Source organism: Streptopelia decaocto, assembly GCF_964273445.1.
Source record: "Streptopelia decaocto genome assembly, chromosome: 17".
Classification (NCBI taxonomy): Eukaryota; Metazoa; Chordata; class Aves; order Columbiformes; family Columbidae; genus Streptopelia; species Streptopelia decaocto.
Window position 1 is genome coordinate 9,044,273 of NC_138672.1, and position 20,103 is coordinate 9,064,375.

The window sequence follows — 20,103 nt, forward strand, 5'->3', positions numbered from 1 at the left end:
TGGTTCAGTGCGGGGCACCAAGGAAGCGGCTCCGGGATATTTGGGATCAGGGATTGCCAATGGTGCCCCCGGGGAAGTTGAGCGTCTGATTAATCTTGAGGACACACAGTAACGTTTCTACAGCACCGAGGTAGCTTTGGGGGCCACGTTTCCTTTTCCAAAGGGACTTGGGTATATCTGGAAAGGAAATGGCCTCTAATTAGGTGGCTTGAAAATCTTTACTGTCGCTCGTTACAAATACATTAATTACCACATATTGAAAGAACTGCACTGCAAAATTGACATTATTATTATTACTTATTGTTTAGATACGAGTGAGTTTAATCACTTCATAGCCTGGACCATGTTCAGAAAGTGACCCAGCATCACGGTGCTGCTTCTTGGCCCTGGTGTCACCTGGTTTCTGAGCAAAACATTGACCTGCCTGGGATGTCTTGGGGATTTTCAGCAGTGCTTTAAAATACGCAGTTTAAAATGTATAAAGGAGGGGGAAAAAATGGCTCAGGGGTGTAATCAGGAGGTGGGAATGAAGGGGCTGAGACCTGGCAGAGATGTGATGGGGGGAAGAGCAAAGGGCTGAGCTGTGCTGGGGGAGCTGGTGCTGGCGTGTTGGGGGGGCAATGGCTTGGGAAGAGCAGTGCTGTGTTTGTGCAGCATTTCAAGGCTTTCCCAGGGTATTAGCACATTTCTGTAATTCATATAAACTTCCTTAATTGGGCTTCCAAATGTCCTGGATTCCGGTCGACCTCCGGGTGCCTGGGCTGGGGGTCCTGCTCCCTCCTTTGGGATGCGGTTTCTCTCGGAGGCAATGCCCGATGCCTGGAGCATCGTCACCTGTCCCCGCAGTGTCCCTGCTCCCTCCTGGCCACAGACGCCGTGCAAAGCCTGAAGGGTGGGTGTGAAAATGCACCTATTGATCCGTTGCAGTTCTTACTGCGTGTTACAGTAGATATTTCCATCGCAGTGGTCTGGGTGATGCCAGCAGGTCACTGGAGGACGCGTTCATGCTGCCTCTCAGTGAGACCAAGGATGCAGGTGATTTTTCCACTGCTCTTAGTGTTTGCTTGGCCACCTTTGCAGATATGCAGACTTCAGGTGCTGCTCTCGTCTTCAGAAATCTCCTTAGATGCATCAGCCGCTTTGTCATGGCAAGGAACCCTGCAGACCCTGGGGAGGGTGAGCTTTTGGAGAGCAAGTGCAAGGGGTTAATGGAGGCTGAGGGTGATGGATACCTGGGAAGAGCTCATCAGGGAGAATCGCATTCTGTCGAGGAAATCGATAATATGGGATGCTTATGCTGCTCGTTTTCAAGGGTTGTCTTCATCACTTCATCACCACTTTCCAACTGGAAATAGTGGGGACGGTGCGAGCAAGCTCATTCTTGCCCCTGGGTTGACTCTTTGTTGCAGGGAATGTCTTAGCAAGCTCCACACCAGCTCCTTACAATGCTGCAGGATGGTGAATCCAGAGCACGATCCAAAGCAGAAGCTTCAGCTCCAAACACTGCAGGAATTCAGCAAACCAACCCCCCAACTGCATCCTTGGAAGGAGTGAAGCAACATTTGGGTGTGAAGGTTTCCCAGCCCCTCTTTCCATCAGCCGAGGTTGCCCTTCGCTGCCAGAGCCGCACCGGTGTGACGGGGCAAGGTGATTTTCCTGCCTTGGGTCCTTGCCAGCGCCAAGAGCTCTGCCCCATGTCCCCAAGCATGTGGTGGCACAGATCCAGCCTCCACTCTAATGACATGGCTTCAAATAAGAGTTAATAATTTGCCAGCCGAGCGCTGCCGGGGTGTATCTGAATTCCTCGCTCCTGCAGACGTGCTGTCGTCTACTAGATTGTCGTGCTCTCACCCAAAGCTGCTACAACAAATGTGTTGCAACAAAAACCCCAAACCACATGAAAGTAGTTGAGTTTCATATTTCATTATAACTCCAAATTCAAGTTTGCCAAGAGTTTCAGTAGTTTTATGAACCTTTCCCGTGAACCTTCAGCAAACGCTGTAGCTTAACCTGGTTTTGGTGAAAAACCAGGTGTGACTCGGTCGCTTTTGAGCAACTTTTGAGGTTTGTGCAAAGGCGAAATTTGAAAGCTTTTGAGAGGAGGGAAGAGAGGAACCCAAAAGCACATCAGAGCTGGTGACAGTGTTTGCAGGGAGCCCTGGGGTCAGGCTGTAATTCTCTGGGGACCTGGGACCCACACACCCACGTTGTGATGCTCTCGGTGATGCTTTGAACCCGCTTGGCAGCATCAGCACCAAACCAGCCGCTGTGATTTGGTAAGTGCTGGTGCTCTGAGCATTGCAGCTCCTGGGGCTGACCCGTGGAACTCGTGGCAGCATGTCCCAACATCAGCTTTGCTCTTGGGGTTGCTTTAGGAATAACTCTGTGAAAGTCAGCGATGTGCACGAAAGCTCTCGAGCCAAAATCTGAAAGGCGGGCTCGGTGCGGGGTGGGGATGGGGCTCCTTCCGAACCACGCCTGGCGCACACCGAGTCCTGCCTCTGCATTATGTGTATTCCTATGTCCACACGCGGATTGCTTTTTCGGCAGCACCGTCTTTCCTTTCTCCAGCAATTTCCTGAAATAACGTTAGGGAAATGTGAAAATCTTGAACTTTTGAACCTCCCTGGAGGACGGCGTGCGGGGGGTGGCGGCAGGAGGAGGGGACGCCCGCCTTCTGCCTGCCGTTTATTTTGGCTACAGGGCGCATGGATGGGGAGGAGGGGGCTCGCCAGCCCCCCGGCCGGCCGAGGAGCCGAATCACTGCTGCCCCTTATTAATTAATGGCTTTCTCATCGGTGGGTCATGGAGGCGAGGAAGCCAGAGGAAGTTTTCTTTTGCTCGCAGATGCTGGGGAGAAGGGGAGTGCCTGGGCTGGGTGGCGAGGGCAGGGGGTGACATGCGGGGGTGATGGATGGGACCTCAGGTTTTTGGCTGGGCTCTAGACACGGGCAGCTCGTGCTGGTGAGGAAGAGAGAGGGGAAGGGGGATACGCTGTGCCTGGAAAGTACTTTTCCCTCTGATGAACTTCAGAGGCATATAAATCACTGCCGGGCTGCAGCTGCGAAGCATGTGACGCTGGCAAATTAATGGTCCTTCGGAAAACGCCGGCCATCGCGTTCCCCGCGTCGCCTCTTAAAGGAGCAGCCGGCAGCTGGGCCAGCCCCAGGCTTGGGAATTGGGGGGTCCAGACTGGGCTGGGGGAGCTTCATGTGCCCACCAGCCCCCCATATGAGCTGGGGCTGGGTCTTTGTGGTGCAAAGCTCTCCATAGTGCAACATCATCCGTGGTGCAAAGCTCCTAGGTGCAGAGCTTTCCACAGTGTAAAGCTCCCTGCAGTACAAAGGTCTTCGTGGTACAACGCTCTCCATGGTTGGGTCCTGCTCTGCTGCCCACAGTCCATGTACAAACAGGACCAAGATGCTCCTGGGGATGTTATTTCTTCAAGGTGCCTTGGGCGCAGGGCGGGAGCTCCTGTCTCTGCATCGTGGTGCCTCTGGTGCACACTCACATTTTGCATAGCGGTTACTGGGGGAAGATGGAGACACGTGCGGGGATCCAGCACAAGCTCAAACCTTGTAATGACAGGGGTGTTGAATTTGTATTTGAGACGGATATCGCGAGTCCCAGCCCATCACACCATCTTGCTCCTCTTCCTCGCTCTTGCTCATAAAAGCAGCAGCGGAAGAGGGGGGGAATCCAGCAAGGCAACTTCTGCTGGTATGCAGGAGGGGGAGGGAGCCAAGCCACCAGCCAAACAGTTAAAAATTACTAAATACTTCCCTAATATAATTAGGTTTCCATGCAAGCAATTGTCTCGATTGCCAGAGGGATGTGGGGCAGTGAGGGGGGAGCCCGCCTGGGCTCTCCTTGTGCTGCTGCTGCTCCGGCTGGTGTTTTGCAACCCAGTGCAGCGATGCTCCACTCGGGCTGGACCAAGGGCATGGTGGGGAGATGTCCCCAGTGAAGTCTGAGTAAGGATTTGGCCAATTCTGAGAAAGAAATAAATCAAAGTGTTTTACAAACACGGTGGGGCTGGCGGCCAGCGCTGGTGGGGTCCTCAGCAGGACTGATCCTGTCCCCCTCGGGTTTGCTGGGAGATGAGCTTGGAGGCTACCCCAACATGCTGTAATTTAAATTGCTGTTTGTTTTCTAACTGCTGTTGGAGCAGGGAAAGTTAGGGCAGGCAGGAAGGAGAAACAAAAACAAAACCCAACAACAACAAAACCAACCAACCAACCAAAAACCAAACCAAAACAAAACCACAAAAACCAGAGCACACTCTGTGGTTTAAGTGGTAAAGAAGATACGCGGGGATTTAAAGAGAAGTGAATATATAGTTGAGACGTGTAATATGAACACAGATCCAAACAGAGAGCTTGTAATCAGAAGTATTAGGAGAAGCTGAGGTTTATTGATGAACATCTCATCTATTTGTCAGCTGAGGAGGAGCATGCAGGGGCAGACACAGGGACTTTTTGGCAGGGCCTGTTGTGACAGGATAAGGGGTGATGGTTTTAAACTAAAAGAGGGGAGATTTCAGCTAGACACGGGGAAGAAATCTTCTACACTGAGGGTGGTGAGAGCCTGGCCCAGGTTGGCCAGAGAGGTGGTGGATGAACCATCCCTGGAGACATCCCAGGCCAGGCTGGACGGGGCTCTGAGCACCCTGAGCTGCTGAAGATGTCCCTGCTCATGGCACGGGAGGCACTGGGGGAGCTGGGAAGGTTCCTTCACCCCAAATTATTCTGTGATTCTATGATTGACCCATTGGGGTTCCTCAGGCATGAGGACAATGCTGGTGATGTCCGAGGGGTTAACCCGGGGCCATATGCAGCTCCGGCAGGGAAAGGCTCTTGCTGTACATGGAGTGAACATTTTTCTAAGGGTCCTTCCCCTTCCCAGGCCTGGGCAGTTATCTGTGGGCTGACAAAATGCCTGGAACGCGCAGACCCGCTGGACATTGACCCGGCTGCGCCGAGCTCAATTAGCCATGGCTATCTGATTGGACTTGGCGCAGCCTAATTAGCTTTGGATGCGAACCAGAAACTCAAACCCAAAGGCAGCTTGCAGGCAGACCATCCTCTACTGCAGCCTGCCCTGGGGAGCGGAAAGGCTTTCCTAAGTCTTCCTATGCCCTGGGAAGGGGGAGCAACCCACTGACCAAGCCTGCCCATCCCTCTGGCCACACGTGTCGAGGGGGCTTAAACCTTCCCTCCCACCCAGCGTGTGTGATTGAACCCTGGGGGGTCATGTAAGACTGGAGGCAGCTGCTTTCTCTTGAAAAATGGTGCGTGCCGTTTAGTTTCCAGGGGGAAATAGCTTTTATGGAAGGTGACCTGGCTCTGGCAGCTGCCTTCCCTATCTTGTCAGGCGCCTTCCTGCAGCACGTAGGCACCCGGTTCCCAGACCCCTTCTCCTAGACCTCCATCTGTGGTACACAAAGTGGGTGGTTTGTCCTCGAGGAGACTGGCTCACTCTGGAGCATGCTGCAGTCATCCGTGGAGATGCAGGGAAGGAGCTGAGATGAGATGGGGTGGCTGTTTTGTGACCCCAGGTTACTTTGTCCATCTGGGTTTCCAGCTCTGTGTGCTTTAAAGCACAAAAGTGCTGGTGGGAAGGGACCTCCAAGGGTCTGTTGACCAACCTACTGGTCGGCACGGGCTGGAAGGTGGGCATTTCTCCAAGGATACCTGGAAAATGGTGTTCCCATGGGCTGCCCTTTCTCCCAGCAGCAAAAGCCCTCTGGAGAGATGGCTCATCGCACTTGGATGCTCATGAGATGTCACCTCACCAGAGGACTCGTTGTGCCTGCTGGGTCTCATCTGGGAGATGGGAAGACCAATGTGGCCTTGCAGTCAGGTCCAGTGTCCCCTAAGGAGGGCTTCCATAACTGGTTTTCTGGAAAACCAGTTAGCAGTGTTGCCTTTTGCCGGCCACGGTGTTGGGATGCCAGCTGCATGCTGGCGGTGAGCACCAGCGCCCGCCACGTTGGATCAATTAAAGCCCATTATGCCAAGTGAATGACTGTAATTATCTCAAATCTGGATTAACGCACGCGCACAGCACCGTAATATAATCTGCCTGGCCGGTTTGTGGGTTGTTCCTAGAAGCCAGGAGCAGAAGGGGCTCAGCAATACACAGCTGTACCCTCCCCGTGTCACCTCCTGCTGCCATCTCAGGTCCCAAGGATGGAGCTTGTCCCATCAGATGGATCCTGCACACATAGTGCTGGACTTTTTAAAGCAATGTGGGCCATCCCCCCCCAGAACTCAGCATGGAAACAGGACCCAGGTGCTGGGGGGCGTTGGGTGGGATGCTCTGGGATGGTGGGACACTGTGATCCGGGTTCAGTGGTGGACGCGGCACATGCCACGTGTGCTGCTCATTACTGTGAGGTCCTGGGGGAGCTTCGGCGTGAGATGTAACTTCTCCTCTTTCTGCTGGAGCGAGCCTAATGCTTCTGTGCTCCCTTTGCATCTCGCTGGATCCTGCTTGGTTTTTCATAGCTCAGAGTGTAGCACCCCCTCAAGGGCAATTAGATCACTTCCAATTTGCCCGTAAGCCCATAAAACTGCAATTGAATGTAATTAAAAGGCCATAATGAGCTTCAGCAACCTGCGGGACCACTGTGCTTTTGCGTTCACCGTGCTCCTTTCGGGGAAAGGGATGGAGCCGGGGAGGCCACGCAGGTTGGCGTTTGCAGGGAGGATGAGGAGCTCCGAGCAGAGCTCGGGACGGGACAGGATGGACGGGACATGGGGGAGCACCCGGGTGCCACCACCACCATGTGCCCATGCTGGTGAGGGCTAAAGGGATCCCTGGGTGCAGCCATTCCATCTTTGCAGAAAAGAGGGAGCATCTTCTCCTCCTTTGGCATCTTTTGCTGCTGTTTTGGCTTCACGGATGTTCTTTGGAGGCTGGAAGGGTGCCAGCAGGTACAAGTTCCCACTCAGCATGGCCTGGTTTGCTCCTGGCTGTTTTTAGGCAGGGGATGGTGGCAGTGATGGGAGCTCAGCCCTTGTGCTTTGGCAGTGAGTTCTAGGTCCCCCAAACCTCTCTCTTTTGGAGGTGCACCCTAGAAGATGGAGAGATGCAAGCCCCAAAGCAAGGTTTGCCCGGTGGGTTCCTAATTTCCCCAAGTTTGGGGCAGAGAGCTGGACTGGGGGCAGCTGCCTTTGTCCCATTATCACTGGGACAGCGAGCCCCCGCTTTGGGCTGCTTCTGGCAATGGCACGAGCTGAAAAGAGCCACCACATTTTGAGTCCGTGAGCGGACGCCCCCAGCCCCGCTGCCAGCCCAGGAGCCCTGGCAGCAGCTCCACACTGCACCGATTATTGCCGGTCCCTGCAGCGGGTTCCCAGCCAGTAAATTAGGGGCAGTCGCTGAGCCGCTGACAGCAGAACAGAGCGTATTGTACGAGCAAGGACAGCGCCGGCCCTTGAGGGATGAAATAGGAGCCTGTAATTTCTCCGGACTGTTGTGACATCTTTGCACAAGCGTGTGATTGAGTCACATTTGCTTTATCAGCAGAATCCTTGTTTGCCTGGGTGCACCCTCCCCCTCCACCCACCCCTGCCAGGCTGGGGGGAGCCTCCCCTGGGCTTGCCTTTGCTTTTGCCTTTGCTTTTTGCCTTTCCCTCCTCTCCGAGGGGCTCCTCACACTTTCCATATGTCACATTCTCCCTCTTGCTCACGCTTCCTGCTTTTGCCTTCTCCACCCACCACCCCGGCTCTCCCAAGGGGGGGCTCAGGGGCTGCCCCGTGCGCTGGGGAGATGCAAATCCAAAAGAACATTGGTAGGGGGGTCCTGCATGGGTGGGGGAGATGGTGGGCGATGGGGTGTGCGCAGGGTGGGACGCCGGGGGTGCCGGCGGAGGAAGAGGCGTTCGCAAGCGTTTCCTCCTGTGACACGGCGGCTTGCGGGGAGAGCAGCTTCTGGAAAATTCCTCTTTGAGTCCTTCCCCCTCGGGGATGGGAATAGCCCCAGCAGAGGCGTGCGGCTCTGCAGGGGCTGCGGGAGCGGGCTGCGCTGTTACAGGGCTCCCGAGAGGGCGGGATGGGGTTTTCAAGGCAAAATAAAAGCCCCCGTGCCAGAGCTGAGCACGCTTGTTCAGCCCCGGTGTGGGGTCTGTGCCCCAGCCCTCTATGCTAACCCTGAAGCATCAGGCAGAAGCAGCCCAGTGTTTGGTGTGGGTGGGTTTTTGGTGTGGTGGGGGTGTCACCAGAGCTCTGGGCATCCAGGTTCTTGCAAGTGATGGGTGGGTTTGGGGTGAACATCTCCCAAAGGGACCCCGTGGTGCTTTAAACCAGGGTGCCAAAAAATGGGAACATTGGTGAGCGCATGGTCAGCCATGCAGGTTGGCTGGGGAGAGACACCCAAATACCACCCAGCACTTGGCAGCCTGAGCCCAGAGCTGTGACCACACGGTTTTCCCCTTGGTGCTGGGGAGATCTGATGTTATCTGTAAACCTGCATCCGGATCATGGAGGAGAAAATAAAATAGGATAGAGATGGAGAAGGGGTGTTGGAGCTGCAGGGACAGAGGTGTCCCAGCTCAGCCCTGGGGGTGGGCATGCTGCCCGCTCCGAGCGGCGCTGCTGCGATATTTGGGGTGGGTACCGCTTTGGAGAGCCCACATCCGCCCTGTCCATGGCCTGCTGGTGGGATGCTTCGGCATTTCTTCTTCTCCTTCATCTTCTGGGAGGACAGCGGAGGTTTCCCTGAGCTGCGGCGGTGGGGGCTTGGGCTGGGTTGGCGTGCAGAGTGCCGTAGAGAAGCTGCTTGTGGGCATTGTCATCTCATGCCATGGCCCATCAACCCCGTAAGGTGGAATCCTAGCAGGAGGCAGCAGTCGATTGCCTGCAAGGGGCTGGACCGACAGCACACAGAGGGATGCTGCTGAATTTTCCTCCCGTTGAGAAAACCCCCTGGAAGGGGGGACCCAGATGCTGAGCTGGAAGCTCCAAAAGGCGGCTGAGCTCCTGGCTGGGTTTGGTGGTGGCCGAGCCAAGCGAGCTGGGGGTGAGAAATTGTGTGGCTTTGAGGTTTTAGTTGGGTCAAAGTGAAACCCAGCGGGAGGAAGAACCCACCCGGAGCAGAAAGCAGCTGAAATGGGGTTTCTCACCATTCCCGAGTGGCTCAAACCACCACTTTTGCGGGGGAAAGTGCTAAGCATGACTGAAGAAACTCTCCCAAACCTTGGGACAACCCAAGAGAAAACACACATGGTGATTTTTAAATGCTGGCAAAAAGACACATTTCTGTGTGCTGTCCTCTGAGCAAACTCTGGGGGGGTCTGAGAGGGACATTGTTGGCTTTGTCTTTGTACTCAAGTTCAGAAATGTAAAAAGAAAAAACAATTTGAGTTACTTTTTTGGTGATAACAGCTACTTGGCACTGATGTGTTTGATCACACTGCAGCTCAGTGGTCCTATACCCTTTTGCCTATTGCTGGGGCAGTGATACTCAGCGGGGACGGATGGATAACATACAGGTGCATCTTCTGACATCTCAGGGTTCCCTCTGCCATGTGCCTGGCACCTGGGTGGTTTAAGGGGATCGGTTGTCTTTCCTCACTGGGCAATAAATGCAGTTTAATGCGGTTGGGACACAAGGTGATGCTTGTTTCTTGGACCCAGGGGTCCATGGCCACAGCCAGCGATGGAAGGGGCAGAGGCAGCTCTTGCTCCGTCCTCACTTCAGCTCTCAGTCGTGCTGGTGAAAATTGAGAGCAAACTTACTCAAGACTGTAGGCCAACGGCTATTTAAATTCATCCGCTGTAAATATACTCGTCGTTCAGTTTTTGATCAGGGACAAAAGTGAGGACCTGACCTCTTGTGGTCACTGTATTCCCATGGCAATTTTCGAGTGAAAACTTGGGTCAAACCCTTGTGTCCTGCCCAGATTTGTGTCCTGCCCGCTGCTCTCAGCATCCCGCTGTGTCGGCGGGCGCAGGTTGTTTGCTTTGGTTTGCTTGGAGGTGGAAAAGGAGGTTCCTCGGTGGAAAGCACACGGGGAGATTTCTGCACTGCTTTTGAGGAATGGCAGCGAATGGACAGGGATTCTCACTACTGTTTAGGGAAACACCACCAAAAGGAGCAGTGCTCTCGGTGTGCTGCGTTTAAATGCGGATTCACGTGCATTTGGGTGTCAGGAGTTTTGAACCCCATCAAAATCAAAGTGCCACTTGAGAGCGGAGGAGGTTTCCGAAAGCCTCATCTCAGCTGCTGGTCCCCATCCCCTCCAAACGCGGCCCCACACTTCTGCACAGCCCCAACGCGGAGAGCGACTTAAGGAAGGGAGTGGCAACCCAAATTTAGAATTTCCTGCTGTTTAATACTCAGAATTGATCTGCTTTCTGATTAAGGAGGAAGAGGTGCTGAGGAAAAAAAAAAAGCGGAAGAGTAGGGGTGCGGGCGGCTTTCCGAATCTCGGCTGGCGTCGGGGCGGGTGCGTGGGGTGCCCGCAAACCCCCCAGTCCCTCGCAGATGGGCTGTAGGGTTTTGCCCCAGGTCTGCAACCCACCTCAGCTGCAAAAAAGCACAAGTGCAGGAGTCTTTTTGTGCCTTTAGATATGTTTTTTATGCCTTGTGATATGTTTTTGTGTAGCTTCCCCTCTCTCAGAAGTGGCTGCTGAGCCACCGAGCTGCTGAGTAAACTCCCTGGATATGCGGGAAAAGGGTTTCCAGCAGAGCTGGGTCACTGCAGTTTTACTGGCAAAGCCTCTTAAGCATAAATGAAGATTATACTGGCGAAAGCTTATGCTGGTACAGTTTATTCTGGTACAAATGAGCTATCCTGGGAAAAAAAAAAGCACCTCTTGCTGTTGTAATTGTTACTGCTCTGGGACACTTTGTGGTCTAGAGATGTTAAAATCATAGCCCTTCTTGATATTGCCGTATCAGCAAAAGCTGTTTATAGCTCTTCGGCTGCTACCCCGGCCAAGAAGCAACACTTGGAGAGTCCCATGCACTGGATGATAAAATGCAAGAGGGAATTATTGCGATGGCTGGTGGCGTGGTTGGGTGGTTTCAGCAACCACAGCTCCCGGGGGCTCTAACCTGCATCCAGATGTGGATGTTTGCTGGTCCAAGCTGGAGGTTTCTGCTGTTGGCCCCGAGAATGCCAAGGAGATGGAAAATAGCAGTGAGGCTGCCCGGGGACATTTGGTCTGAGTGTCTGATGGAGGCGGATGGGAATGGGGACAAATGTTTTATAAAAATGTTTTGTTCCCTTTTTGAAAATTAATAGAAGTAGAAGAGCGGTGTCTGTCACAGAGCCAGCAGCAGGGAAAAAGTAAAAACTGTGGGGAAGGTTGATTCAGCAGTCGAGATGCTAGGCTGGGTCTAGCAATAGCCACGATCTATTCACAGCTTTGGCTCTGATTTCCTGTGTAACCTTGGTGAAGGTGACGGGAGCCCGTGTCCTGCCGTCTGTGTCTGCTCCCCGTTTGGGGACATTGCCCGTGCCTCAGTTTCCCCACCTGTGGAGCCGGGGTGATGTCCTCCAAAGGAGATCTTGCAAAGACGTGTATCAGCTAAGGTAGCGCTGAGCACCCTGCCAGAAAAACAAGACTCGGGCTCCTTATCTTGAGGCCAGATCAAAACCCGCTGGCTCTGGTCTCCGTGCGATGGTTCGAGCTGAAGCGTGTTCCTAACCGCGGAGGAGAGCCGAAAGCACGCACACCCCCACGGCCAAAATAACCCCAGCGCTCGAGATGGATCATGTGGCCCTGCCCCAAACATCTTTACACTTTGGGAAAAAATTCACATCCAGATTCTGTGGCTTGCGCGTTCGTAGTTTAGAGGAAGAAAAAGCGCTTCATTGCAAATTCCTTAGCTGCTGAAGAGCTCTCGTTTCCCATCTCCCAACTGCCATGGGGCATCTTATAAGATATATAGAGGTCGTTGTGTTTAAACAAAGGACGCACAGAGAAAATAGCTGCAATTTATGGGTGCGGCGAGAGGGGAAATGCTTTGAGAACTTTTTTTTTCAATCTAGAAACAGGCAGAGTTTATTTCGGTCAAGAGATAGTCACACACAACGGCTTTAAATGGCAAAACTGCACAGGAAAAATGAAGTCTCACACAGCTTGAACTCAAAATGTGTTTGGGAAAATACCTCCTCTGTTTGCTGCAGTCCAAGTGGTATTTATCAGTTTAGGGGTTTATTTGTTTCTATTAAGGATATTTCCTCAATCTAGGCTTTTTTTCCTTTTTAGATTTATTTTTATGGCACTCCTTTAGCATTTAAAGCCCTATAGGATGCTTGTGATGAGTGAGGAGGGCGAACTTCTCATGTCCAGCTCCACATCCCTGTCTCTCCACCTCGAGTCAGTATTTCCCCCAAGTCCCCTGAGCACCAACATCTGTCTGAGGTGCCAAAGGTGGACTCTGGATTTTTCTAAGGGAGAACAAACAAAAATCAAACCCTTTTCTATATTTGCCAGTTGGTTGGAGGTAAATATTTCCCATTGCTGCCGCGTTTGGATGAGGAGTGGAAACTTCCCAGAGTCCAAGGAGTTGTTTTGAACAGGCGAGACATGATGCTCTGAAGGAGTTCAGGTCTGGTTCAGATTTCAGAGCGTTTGGCTGAGGGTTTTGGGTGAAAACACACCCAGATGTGTGTCCGTGCCTACACACACTTCTCCCCAACCAGCCTGTTCAGTGCAAGGTTACTCCTCCTCTTGCCTCCGTTCTTTTTTCTTGTCGTCTGAATTATTTTCCCCAGACCAGCCCGACCACACACACCCAGTTCCTCTCTGGGTGCTGCGGAATGTGTCTGCTGGGAAGGCAAAACTGTAAACAGGATGGGTGAGGGGAGCTGGCGCGGGGTGCCCGGGGCTGGGGGGCTCCGGTGGTACCCGGGGATGGGTATTTTGGGAGAGGTGCCAGCCCTGCTGTGCTTTGCTTTCTGATGTGCTTGAGTAGGCAAGGGCCGGTCGCCAATAACCTGCCTGTGACCTCTCCTGCCTTCGATATTCAGCATCTTTTAAAAGGAAGGACTGTGCTTCGCTGCCTTCCCTTCGCCGGCAGGTCAAGTGCCTGTTTCCCCTGGCCAGGGATCCAGCGCATCCTTGGATGGTGTCCACCCGTCACTGTGGCTGGCGGGTGTTTCTGGAGGTCCCTCAGAGAAAGGCTGGCTGGGACCCCATACCCAGACACATGGGTGCTGCAGAATGAGCTCCTGCCTTTCCCCCTGGACCTGGGGTGGTGACGAGCACATCCCGCATCCCCAGAGCACGTGACAGCACCCAGCCCCGCTCCTCCTCCCAGCCCTGTAAAGACACCAAAAAGCAGAGAGCCGGGAAGCACGATCCCGCTGTGCCGAACCCCAGGAGCAGACCCCGAAGCCTCGAGGAATTTCCCGGGGTTCCTGTTGTGCTGCCCGCACGTCACTCAGCTGCGGGTGACGTGGTGGCCGGTGGTTGTTTTATATCAACATCCTGCGAGAGATGATGCGAGGCCGGTCCCCCAGGGACAGGGATGCTCATCCTCCGCCATGGCCACAGAGACGCCTGCTGGGGCTGGCGGTGCCGGTTTTGGTATTGACGGTGGCACCTGGCTGGAGCACAGGGTCTGGGCACGTGTCCCCTCTGCCTGTCCTAGATGGGACAGCACACCCGTGCAGAGGGAGCTGGACACGTCCCAGCTTTGGAGCCTAATGCCCATTTTTGCATCCATGCAACCATGCAGCGATGGGATGCTGGGTGCATGGGATGCTGGGTGCAGTGATGGGATGCTGGGTGCATGGGATGCTGGGTGCAGTGATGGGATGTTGGCTGCACAGCTTTGCGAGGGGAGCATCGCTGCCTTGCTGGGCCTTTGCTGCCTTGTTCTGGGCTTTCCCCACTGGTAGGGGTGATGTCTGGGGAAGACTGCTGGGATTGGGCTTGCTGTGAGTTCAACAAGCATGTTTCCCACTTTGTAACATTCACATGCTAATTGCTCCAAAATCCCGGGGAGACAGCCAACCCCCTGCAGGTGACAATATTGCCCAGAATTTAGTTAACTGTAGCCAAAAGCGGTGGCTCCCGCACCCCCCAGTGAACAGCCCCTGGCCAAATGACGAAGTCAGTGGCTGCCCCTCTCTGGACCAATGTTTGCTGGTGTGAACTAGGGGGTCCCGGCGGGTGCTGGGGAGAGCGGTGGCGATGCTGCGGGGCCCCTGCCCGTCCGCCCCGCCGCCTTCCGGCAGCTCCCGCTCGCAGCTCGCCCGGGGGCCACGAGCCAGCCCCTTCCTCGCTCGGGATTGTTTTGCAAGCAGCGTGACAGGATGAGGAGGAAATGTGCCAGGAATGGCTCCATGTCTCCTCTCGGGAGAATCAGAGTCTATTTTTAAACCCCCCCTTCCCGCCCCCCTCCTCCCGCTCCCCTGGGACAGCAGAGCTGCTGGGGCGCAGGCAGAGGCAGCATGACTGCGGCTGCCTGCAGAAATCTGCCCCCCCTGCAGAAATCTGCCCCCCCTGCAGAAATCTGCCCCCCTGCTGCCCGTGCAGCAGGCAGGCGTGCTCCTCCTTGCCTTCCCATTGCGTGCTCGTACCCTGGACGGACACACAAACCACACGTGCGATGCGCAAACGCTCTCGCCATCAAACCGCTCTCCCGCAGCACGCAGCTCCACGGGTGCTGCTCTTCCACGCTCCCCACGCGTGGCCTGGCCCTGCAATAAATCCGTGTTATCCTGGAGCACGGAGGGCATCTGTCTGCTCCCAAAGTGGAATTCTGATCTGTGCATCAACCCGAGCAGCGATGCTGCGTCCATGGCGGAGTTTAGAGCCGGGGTACGGCGGGTGAGATGGAGGAGAGCAGTGACAAGTGGCTCTTGAGGTGGAAATGCCCTCAGAGCTTGTCTTAACGCCTGCGTGGGTACTCTAGCAGAAGGTGGTTTTGAAAGATGGAGGATGCATTGGGAATTTCGGGGGGCTGCTGCTCCAGGCTTGCTGCGGCGATGCGCCAGAGCCTGTCTGAGATGGGAGACTCAACCCCACTTCTCTCTTTCCTCTCTTACAGATTTTTCCAACCAAGTGAATTCCACGTCCCTGAACTCTCCCACGAGCCGGGGACCCATGGCCACCCCATCCCTCCACCCGTCCATTGGGCCGGGCATCGGCTCCTCGCTGGGCTCCCCGGGCCAGCTCCACTCGCCCATCAGCACCCTGAGCTCGCCCATCAATGGCATGGGACCTCCGTTCTCCGTCATCAGCTCGCCCATGGGACCGCACTCGATGTCCGTCCCCTCCACCCCCAGCCTGGGGTTTGGCACCAGCAGCCCACAGGTAAGGTGAAAGTGGTGGCGATGTTGCTGCTGCTTGTTCAGCTGAGGATCAGCCCCCTCTGGGTGTTTCCCAGTCCAAAATCAGCTCCGGTCTCCCTGCTGCAGACCAGGGAGATAAACCACATTGCAGGCAGAGAAGGGAGGCAAAAAGCAGAAGCCCAAGGGGGAAATTAAGTCAGAGGCATCCTGCTCCCCTGGCCAGGGGCTGGGTGGGCTGTGGGGGACCAGCACCTCCTGAGCACGGCCATCCGTCATCTCCCATCGCTTGTCCCCTCCGGTCGTGCCATGTCCATCCCCAGGCTGGGGGTGAGAGGGGACCAGTGCCCCCATAACATGTGCCAAGGGGTCCCCTGCCCGTTGCCCCTCTATGGCAGGGCTGCTTGCTCCTCGCAAGGGAAGGACTGGCATTCGCTGGCTGAAGATTATGTAAAAAAACCTCCAAGTAGGGAGAGATAAGCTCTTTTTAAAAATAGCGAGATCGGGGTGCGCTGGCCAGCCCCTGCCACCTGTTGCTGGCTGCTCGCACGGTATATGTTTAGTAAAAGGGCAGATTAAGGAATTGGCCACCACCTGCCACTCGCTGCGGGTTTATTTATTCCAGGCCCTCTCTGAGAGTCGAGCACCTGCCAGCACCTTTATTTTTAAATATTGGCCTGATTTATTTCCAGAGATAACAGGTCTTCCTACCCTGGGGCTGGGAAGGGCTGTGCTGAGTCCAGTCCTGGGCACACCCAGGCAGCTCCCCCAGGACCCTGTGCCGGCTGGAGAGGTGGCAGCTTTATTTGCTTTTTGATGGGCTTTTCCCATGCAAGATCCAGCCCATGATGCCCCATAGATGTGTGGGGACAGCCGGGGCAGCTGGGTCCTGCTCCCCAGCATGGGAGAGGAGCAGGGTAGAAATGCCACCTCCCGTCCTGTGGCCGAGAAGGGGAACTGAAACGGTGCCTGGGAACGAGCAGCCAGAGCAAAATTAGCAGCGAGAGCGCAGAAATGGTGGGGAAGGAGTGGGAACGGGGATGTGAAGCAACACAGGCGTGAGCCACGAGCCTGGGAGGAAATCAGGAAGGGGTGATGCACCCCCAGCATCAATTCGAAGGCACCGTTTGCTTTAGGGACCGGCGAGCCAGGGGAACTGAAATAAAATGCAGCCACAGGGCAGAAAGGGGAATTGAGAGCGTGGTCAGACGGTGCTGGGGAGCGCGGCGGCTCCAGCCCTCTCGGCACGGTGCGGTGCGAGCACCCGTCCCTTGCTCGGGGAATTGTCGTAAGTGGTTTTCCTAGAGGTGACAGCGAGGAGGTCGTCAGCCTAATGGCTCCCGCCATCTGGTCCCTGTCTGGGCCCATTAGGTCCCCGTCCCTGTCCCTGCAGCGGGCAGAGGCGCCTACCTGGGCCCGCGGAGGAGTGCAGGAGGAGGGTGCAGGCGGTGGGGCCGATGCTCGGAGGGGAGCACAGACCCCCGCACCGCTGCACCGGTCGGCAAAGCGCTGGGGGTAATGAGGCATGCGGCCCCCGTCGCCAGGCGGGGATGGCACTGATGGAAGGTGGTTTGAATCAGATGGCAGATGCCACTTGCCATCAGCCCACGCCTCGTCGCCTCTGGAAAGCCAGCAGAGCAGAAGGGGACGGGGTGCAGGAGATGCGGTGGGTTCCATGGGGTGGGTCCCATCCCCCCCAGCTCCTGCCGGTGCTGGGGTGCGAAGGAGCCATCAGGCTCCCGAAAGCTGGGTCGCTTTCCCTCTCCCGTTTGGTCCAGGGGAGGTGAGGAGCCAGTAGCACTTGATGCCAGCGCCGGAGGATGCTCAGAGCACACCCAGCACCCTCCCTCCAGCACCATGCACTTTCCAGGGGCTTCCAAATGCAGCCCCAAAATCAGGGTGTCCTGCCATGGCACCCCAGCACGCAGGGAGCCCCCAGGCCCCTCGGGGACGGAGTGCTGGTGCCAAGGGGTGAGGGGTGCGGGGCAGGAATGGCTGAAAGCAGGGCTGGTTAGCGGTATTGAGCACAGTCCCAGCTGAACTGCGAGGCTGGACACAGCAACTCTGCTGTTTACTGGGATTTAACACATATTTAAACCCTCCTACTAAAAACTCTGGAAAAACAGGAAAAAAAAAGGCAGGATTTTCAGTAAGAGCTGAAAGGGAGGGACTTTCCACATGGTTCGCGGGGCTGTGCTGGCGCAGCCGCCTCCGGCATCGCTGGCAGCAGCTTGGGGTGCCTGCGGCGAGCGGGGAGAGATCAGACACGGGATTAGGCTTTTCCAGAGCCGCTCTCTGCCTTTGCACAATGTTCTTTGTAAGGGTGCCTGGGGGACTGGAGATGGGTTGTTTGTGGGTTTTTTTGGATGGGGGGAGGAATAAATCTCTGCTTGCCAGAAGGGAGAGGATTTGATCCCCAGTGCAATGAACTGAACAGGGAAGGGAGAGGAGCCGAGGAGTCCCAGCATCACTGGGGAAGCAGAGCGCTGGTTCCTCCTGTGTCCCTGCTTCTCTTGCTGAGTTGTCCAGCCCTGGAGCAGAAGTTCTGTGCCAAGGCGGGGGCCGCTGCCTCCTCCCTGCCTGCACGTGCTGCCGGTTTCGCTCGGCGGCCGCCAGCGCGGAGGGGAAGGCGCTGGGCAGGCGCCGGGGGGGTGTGGGAACCACGGGGTGCACGTGGTGCCTCCGCTGAAGTTTCGGGCTGTCGCTGCGAGAGGAACTGATGACTTCCCCCAGCCCAGCCCGGGGCTGACTCAGCTCCCTCCAGGATGTCCTGCTGATGCACGGGGTGGTGGTGGGACCCCCTGCCCTCCTGGGTGCAAGGCTCAGGGCTCGCCCCATCTTTCTCTGCTCATCTTCCCTGCTGGATGCTCTTGGGGGGCTGCAGACTCTGGGCTCCTGGGACTGGGGGAAGTGGTGGCAGAAGGCTTGCATTCAGCAAGCAGCCCATGGCCTCTGTCCTTGCTCTCATGTGGCAGCGGCCAGTAACGCAACACGACAGGAGCCAGAGCCACCAGCTGCATGTGGGAAATGGATCCCTTTCCCAACAAGCGCGCTGGGAGGAATGGCTGGAGCCACTGTCCCCGCAGCCGCAGTGCCGGCAGCCCCTGCTCGCAGGGCAGCGCGGAGAGAAGCGCTGTGCCTGGGGACCCACACATCCCAAAGAGATGCTCTTGTCTGGTGACCCGCTCCTCCCTCCCTTCTCTGCCCTGTCACAGCATAACTGAGCAGCAGCCAAAGCGTGTCCCTCGGTGGCACCAGGTCCCAGCTGCCTTTGATTCATCATTTGGCACAGGCAGGGCGGGAGAGGGAGGCAAATCCATCACATTTCTCCAGGGTGGGTTTACCTTGCTCTGTTCTGCCGTTATTAGTCATCTGCCTGCCAAATATTCCCCACCAGCCCGGTGACTTTAAAGCCAGAGGAACGGCTGCGCTCCTCTAATTGACAGATCACAAGCCCTGGGACTTCCCCGAATTAATTTGTGACAAGTGCAATTGCTGAGTATCTCGACTAGGGAAGAGAAACACAACAAACCGCAGCACAAATCCTGCGTATCCAGCCTGGATTTAGAAGTTGGCAGGGATGAGGCTCTGTGACAGTCCCTGGCAGGCTGGTCCCTAGGACAGCCGCAGTGCTCCTGGCTGGTGCTGCATCCCAAGGTGACCCATTTTCAGTCCTCTATCCACCCAGAGAAGTGTCCCACCCCAACCAGCTCTGGAAAGCCAGGCCCCGTTCCATCCAGGATCTATTTATTTGCTGTGAAGCTTTCCTTTGGTGAGATAATGCTAAAAGGATAACTATAAATTGCAGAGCTAAAGCACTGGGGTGAGGGTCTGGTGATGCAGGAGGAACGCGCTGCCCCCTTAAATCATGCAGGAGCGTCCTTCATGGGGCGGGTGGTGTCAGCCCTGCGTGGGGGGACACGCTGTGTCCCTGCTCCTTCCACCCTGGTGCCAGCAGCAAGACCCGGTGCCATCCAGCTGCCAGCTCAGAGTCACCCCGGCTTTTATGCCAGGGCAACAGCCGAGCACTTGTGCCCTTGGTCTCTGGACACATGTGCCCAAATTTTCCTCTTGATTTGGCTTTGTGGGTGGGTGTTTTAAGTGGTGCATGTCCCCGCTGGAAGCTTGTGCCCTGCCTGTCCCTCCTGCCCCGTGTCTGACTCCTCACTGAGCACCGTGCTTCTCTCTCGACAGCTCAACTCACCCATGAACCCCGTCAGCAGCTCAGAAGACATTAAGCCACCCCTGGGGCTCAATGGAGTCCTCAAAGTGCCAGCACATCCCTCAGGAACGATGGCCTCCTTCACCAAGCACATATGTGCCATCTGCGGGGACAGATCTTCAGGTGAGGCTGGTGCCTGTGCCCAGAGGGGTTTGCAGCGTCGTGCTGGGGCTGCGCTCACATATGGGTGCCCTGGGAGAGCGTGGCGAGGGGTTTGTGGCTCCTGGGGTCCCTGCAGCACAGCGAGGACTCTCCATTGGGAGAGGAGCAGCCTGTGCCCTCAGAGGAGGGCATGAAAAGTCCCTTATTGACCAGCCTTCTCCAGCCCATCTGGTCTGGAGCAGATTCTGACCTAAGCCAGGAGACCCCAGGTCTTAACGCTGGTGTTACATCCTCAAGCCTGCGCAGTTTGAAGACAAGGCATTAGTGAGCGTCCCACTCTCTACCCATCCTTTGATCTGCACTGGTCTTGTCACACAGCACCAGATAAAGAGATGTGCTTCAACAGAGTCTCTCCACTCGTGGGAGATAAAGATGTGCCAATTCCCTTTATTCTCATGCTGTTTTAAAAGCTTTCTGTAAGTGCTCTCGTTGCCCAGTTGCTGAGGTCCTTAGGGACACCTC

General features: G+C 55.6%; 1 protein-coding gene across 3 annotated transcripts in view; it reads left to right on the forward strand.

Annotated features, from left to right (window-relative positions):
• RXRA (retinoid X receptor alpha) overlaps positions 1-20,103 on the forward strand; it is a 103,446-nt gene that overhangs the window by 53,066 nt on the left and 30,277 nt on the right. For all 3 annotated transcript variants that reach the window (XM_082067983.1, XM_082067985.1, XM_082067984.1), the window contains exons 2-3: positions 15,017-15,282; positions 19,452-19,602. In XM_082067983.1, coding sequence (XP_081924109.1) covers positions 15,017-15,282; positions 19,452-19,602 — 417 coding nt within the window. The remainder of the gene's footprint in view (positions 1-15,016; positions 15,283-19,451; positions 19,603-20,103) is intronic.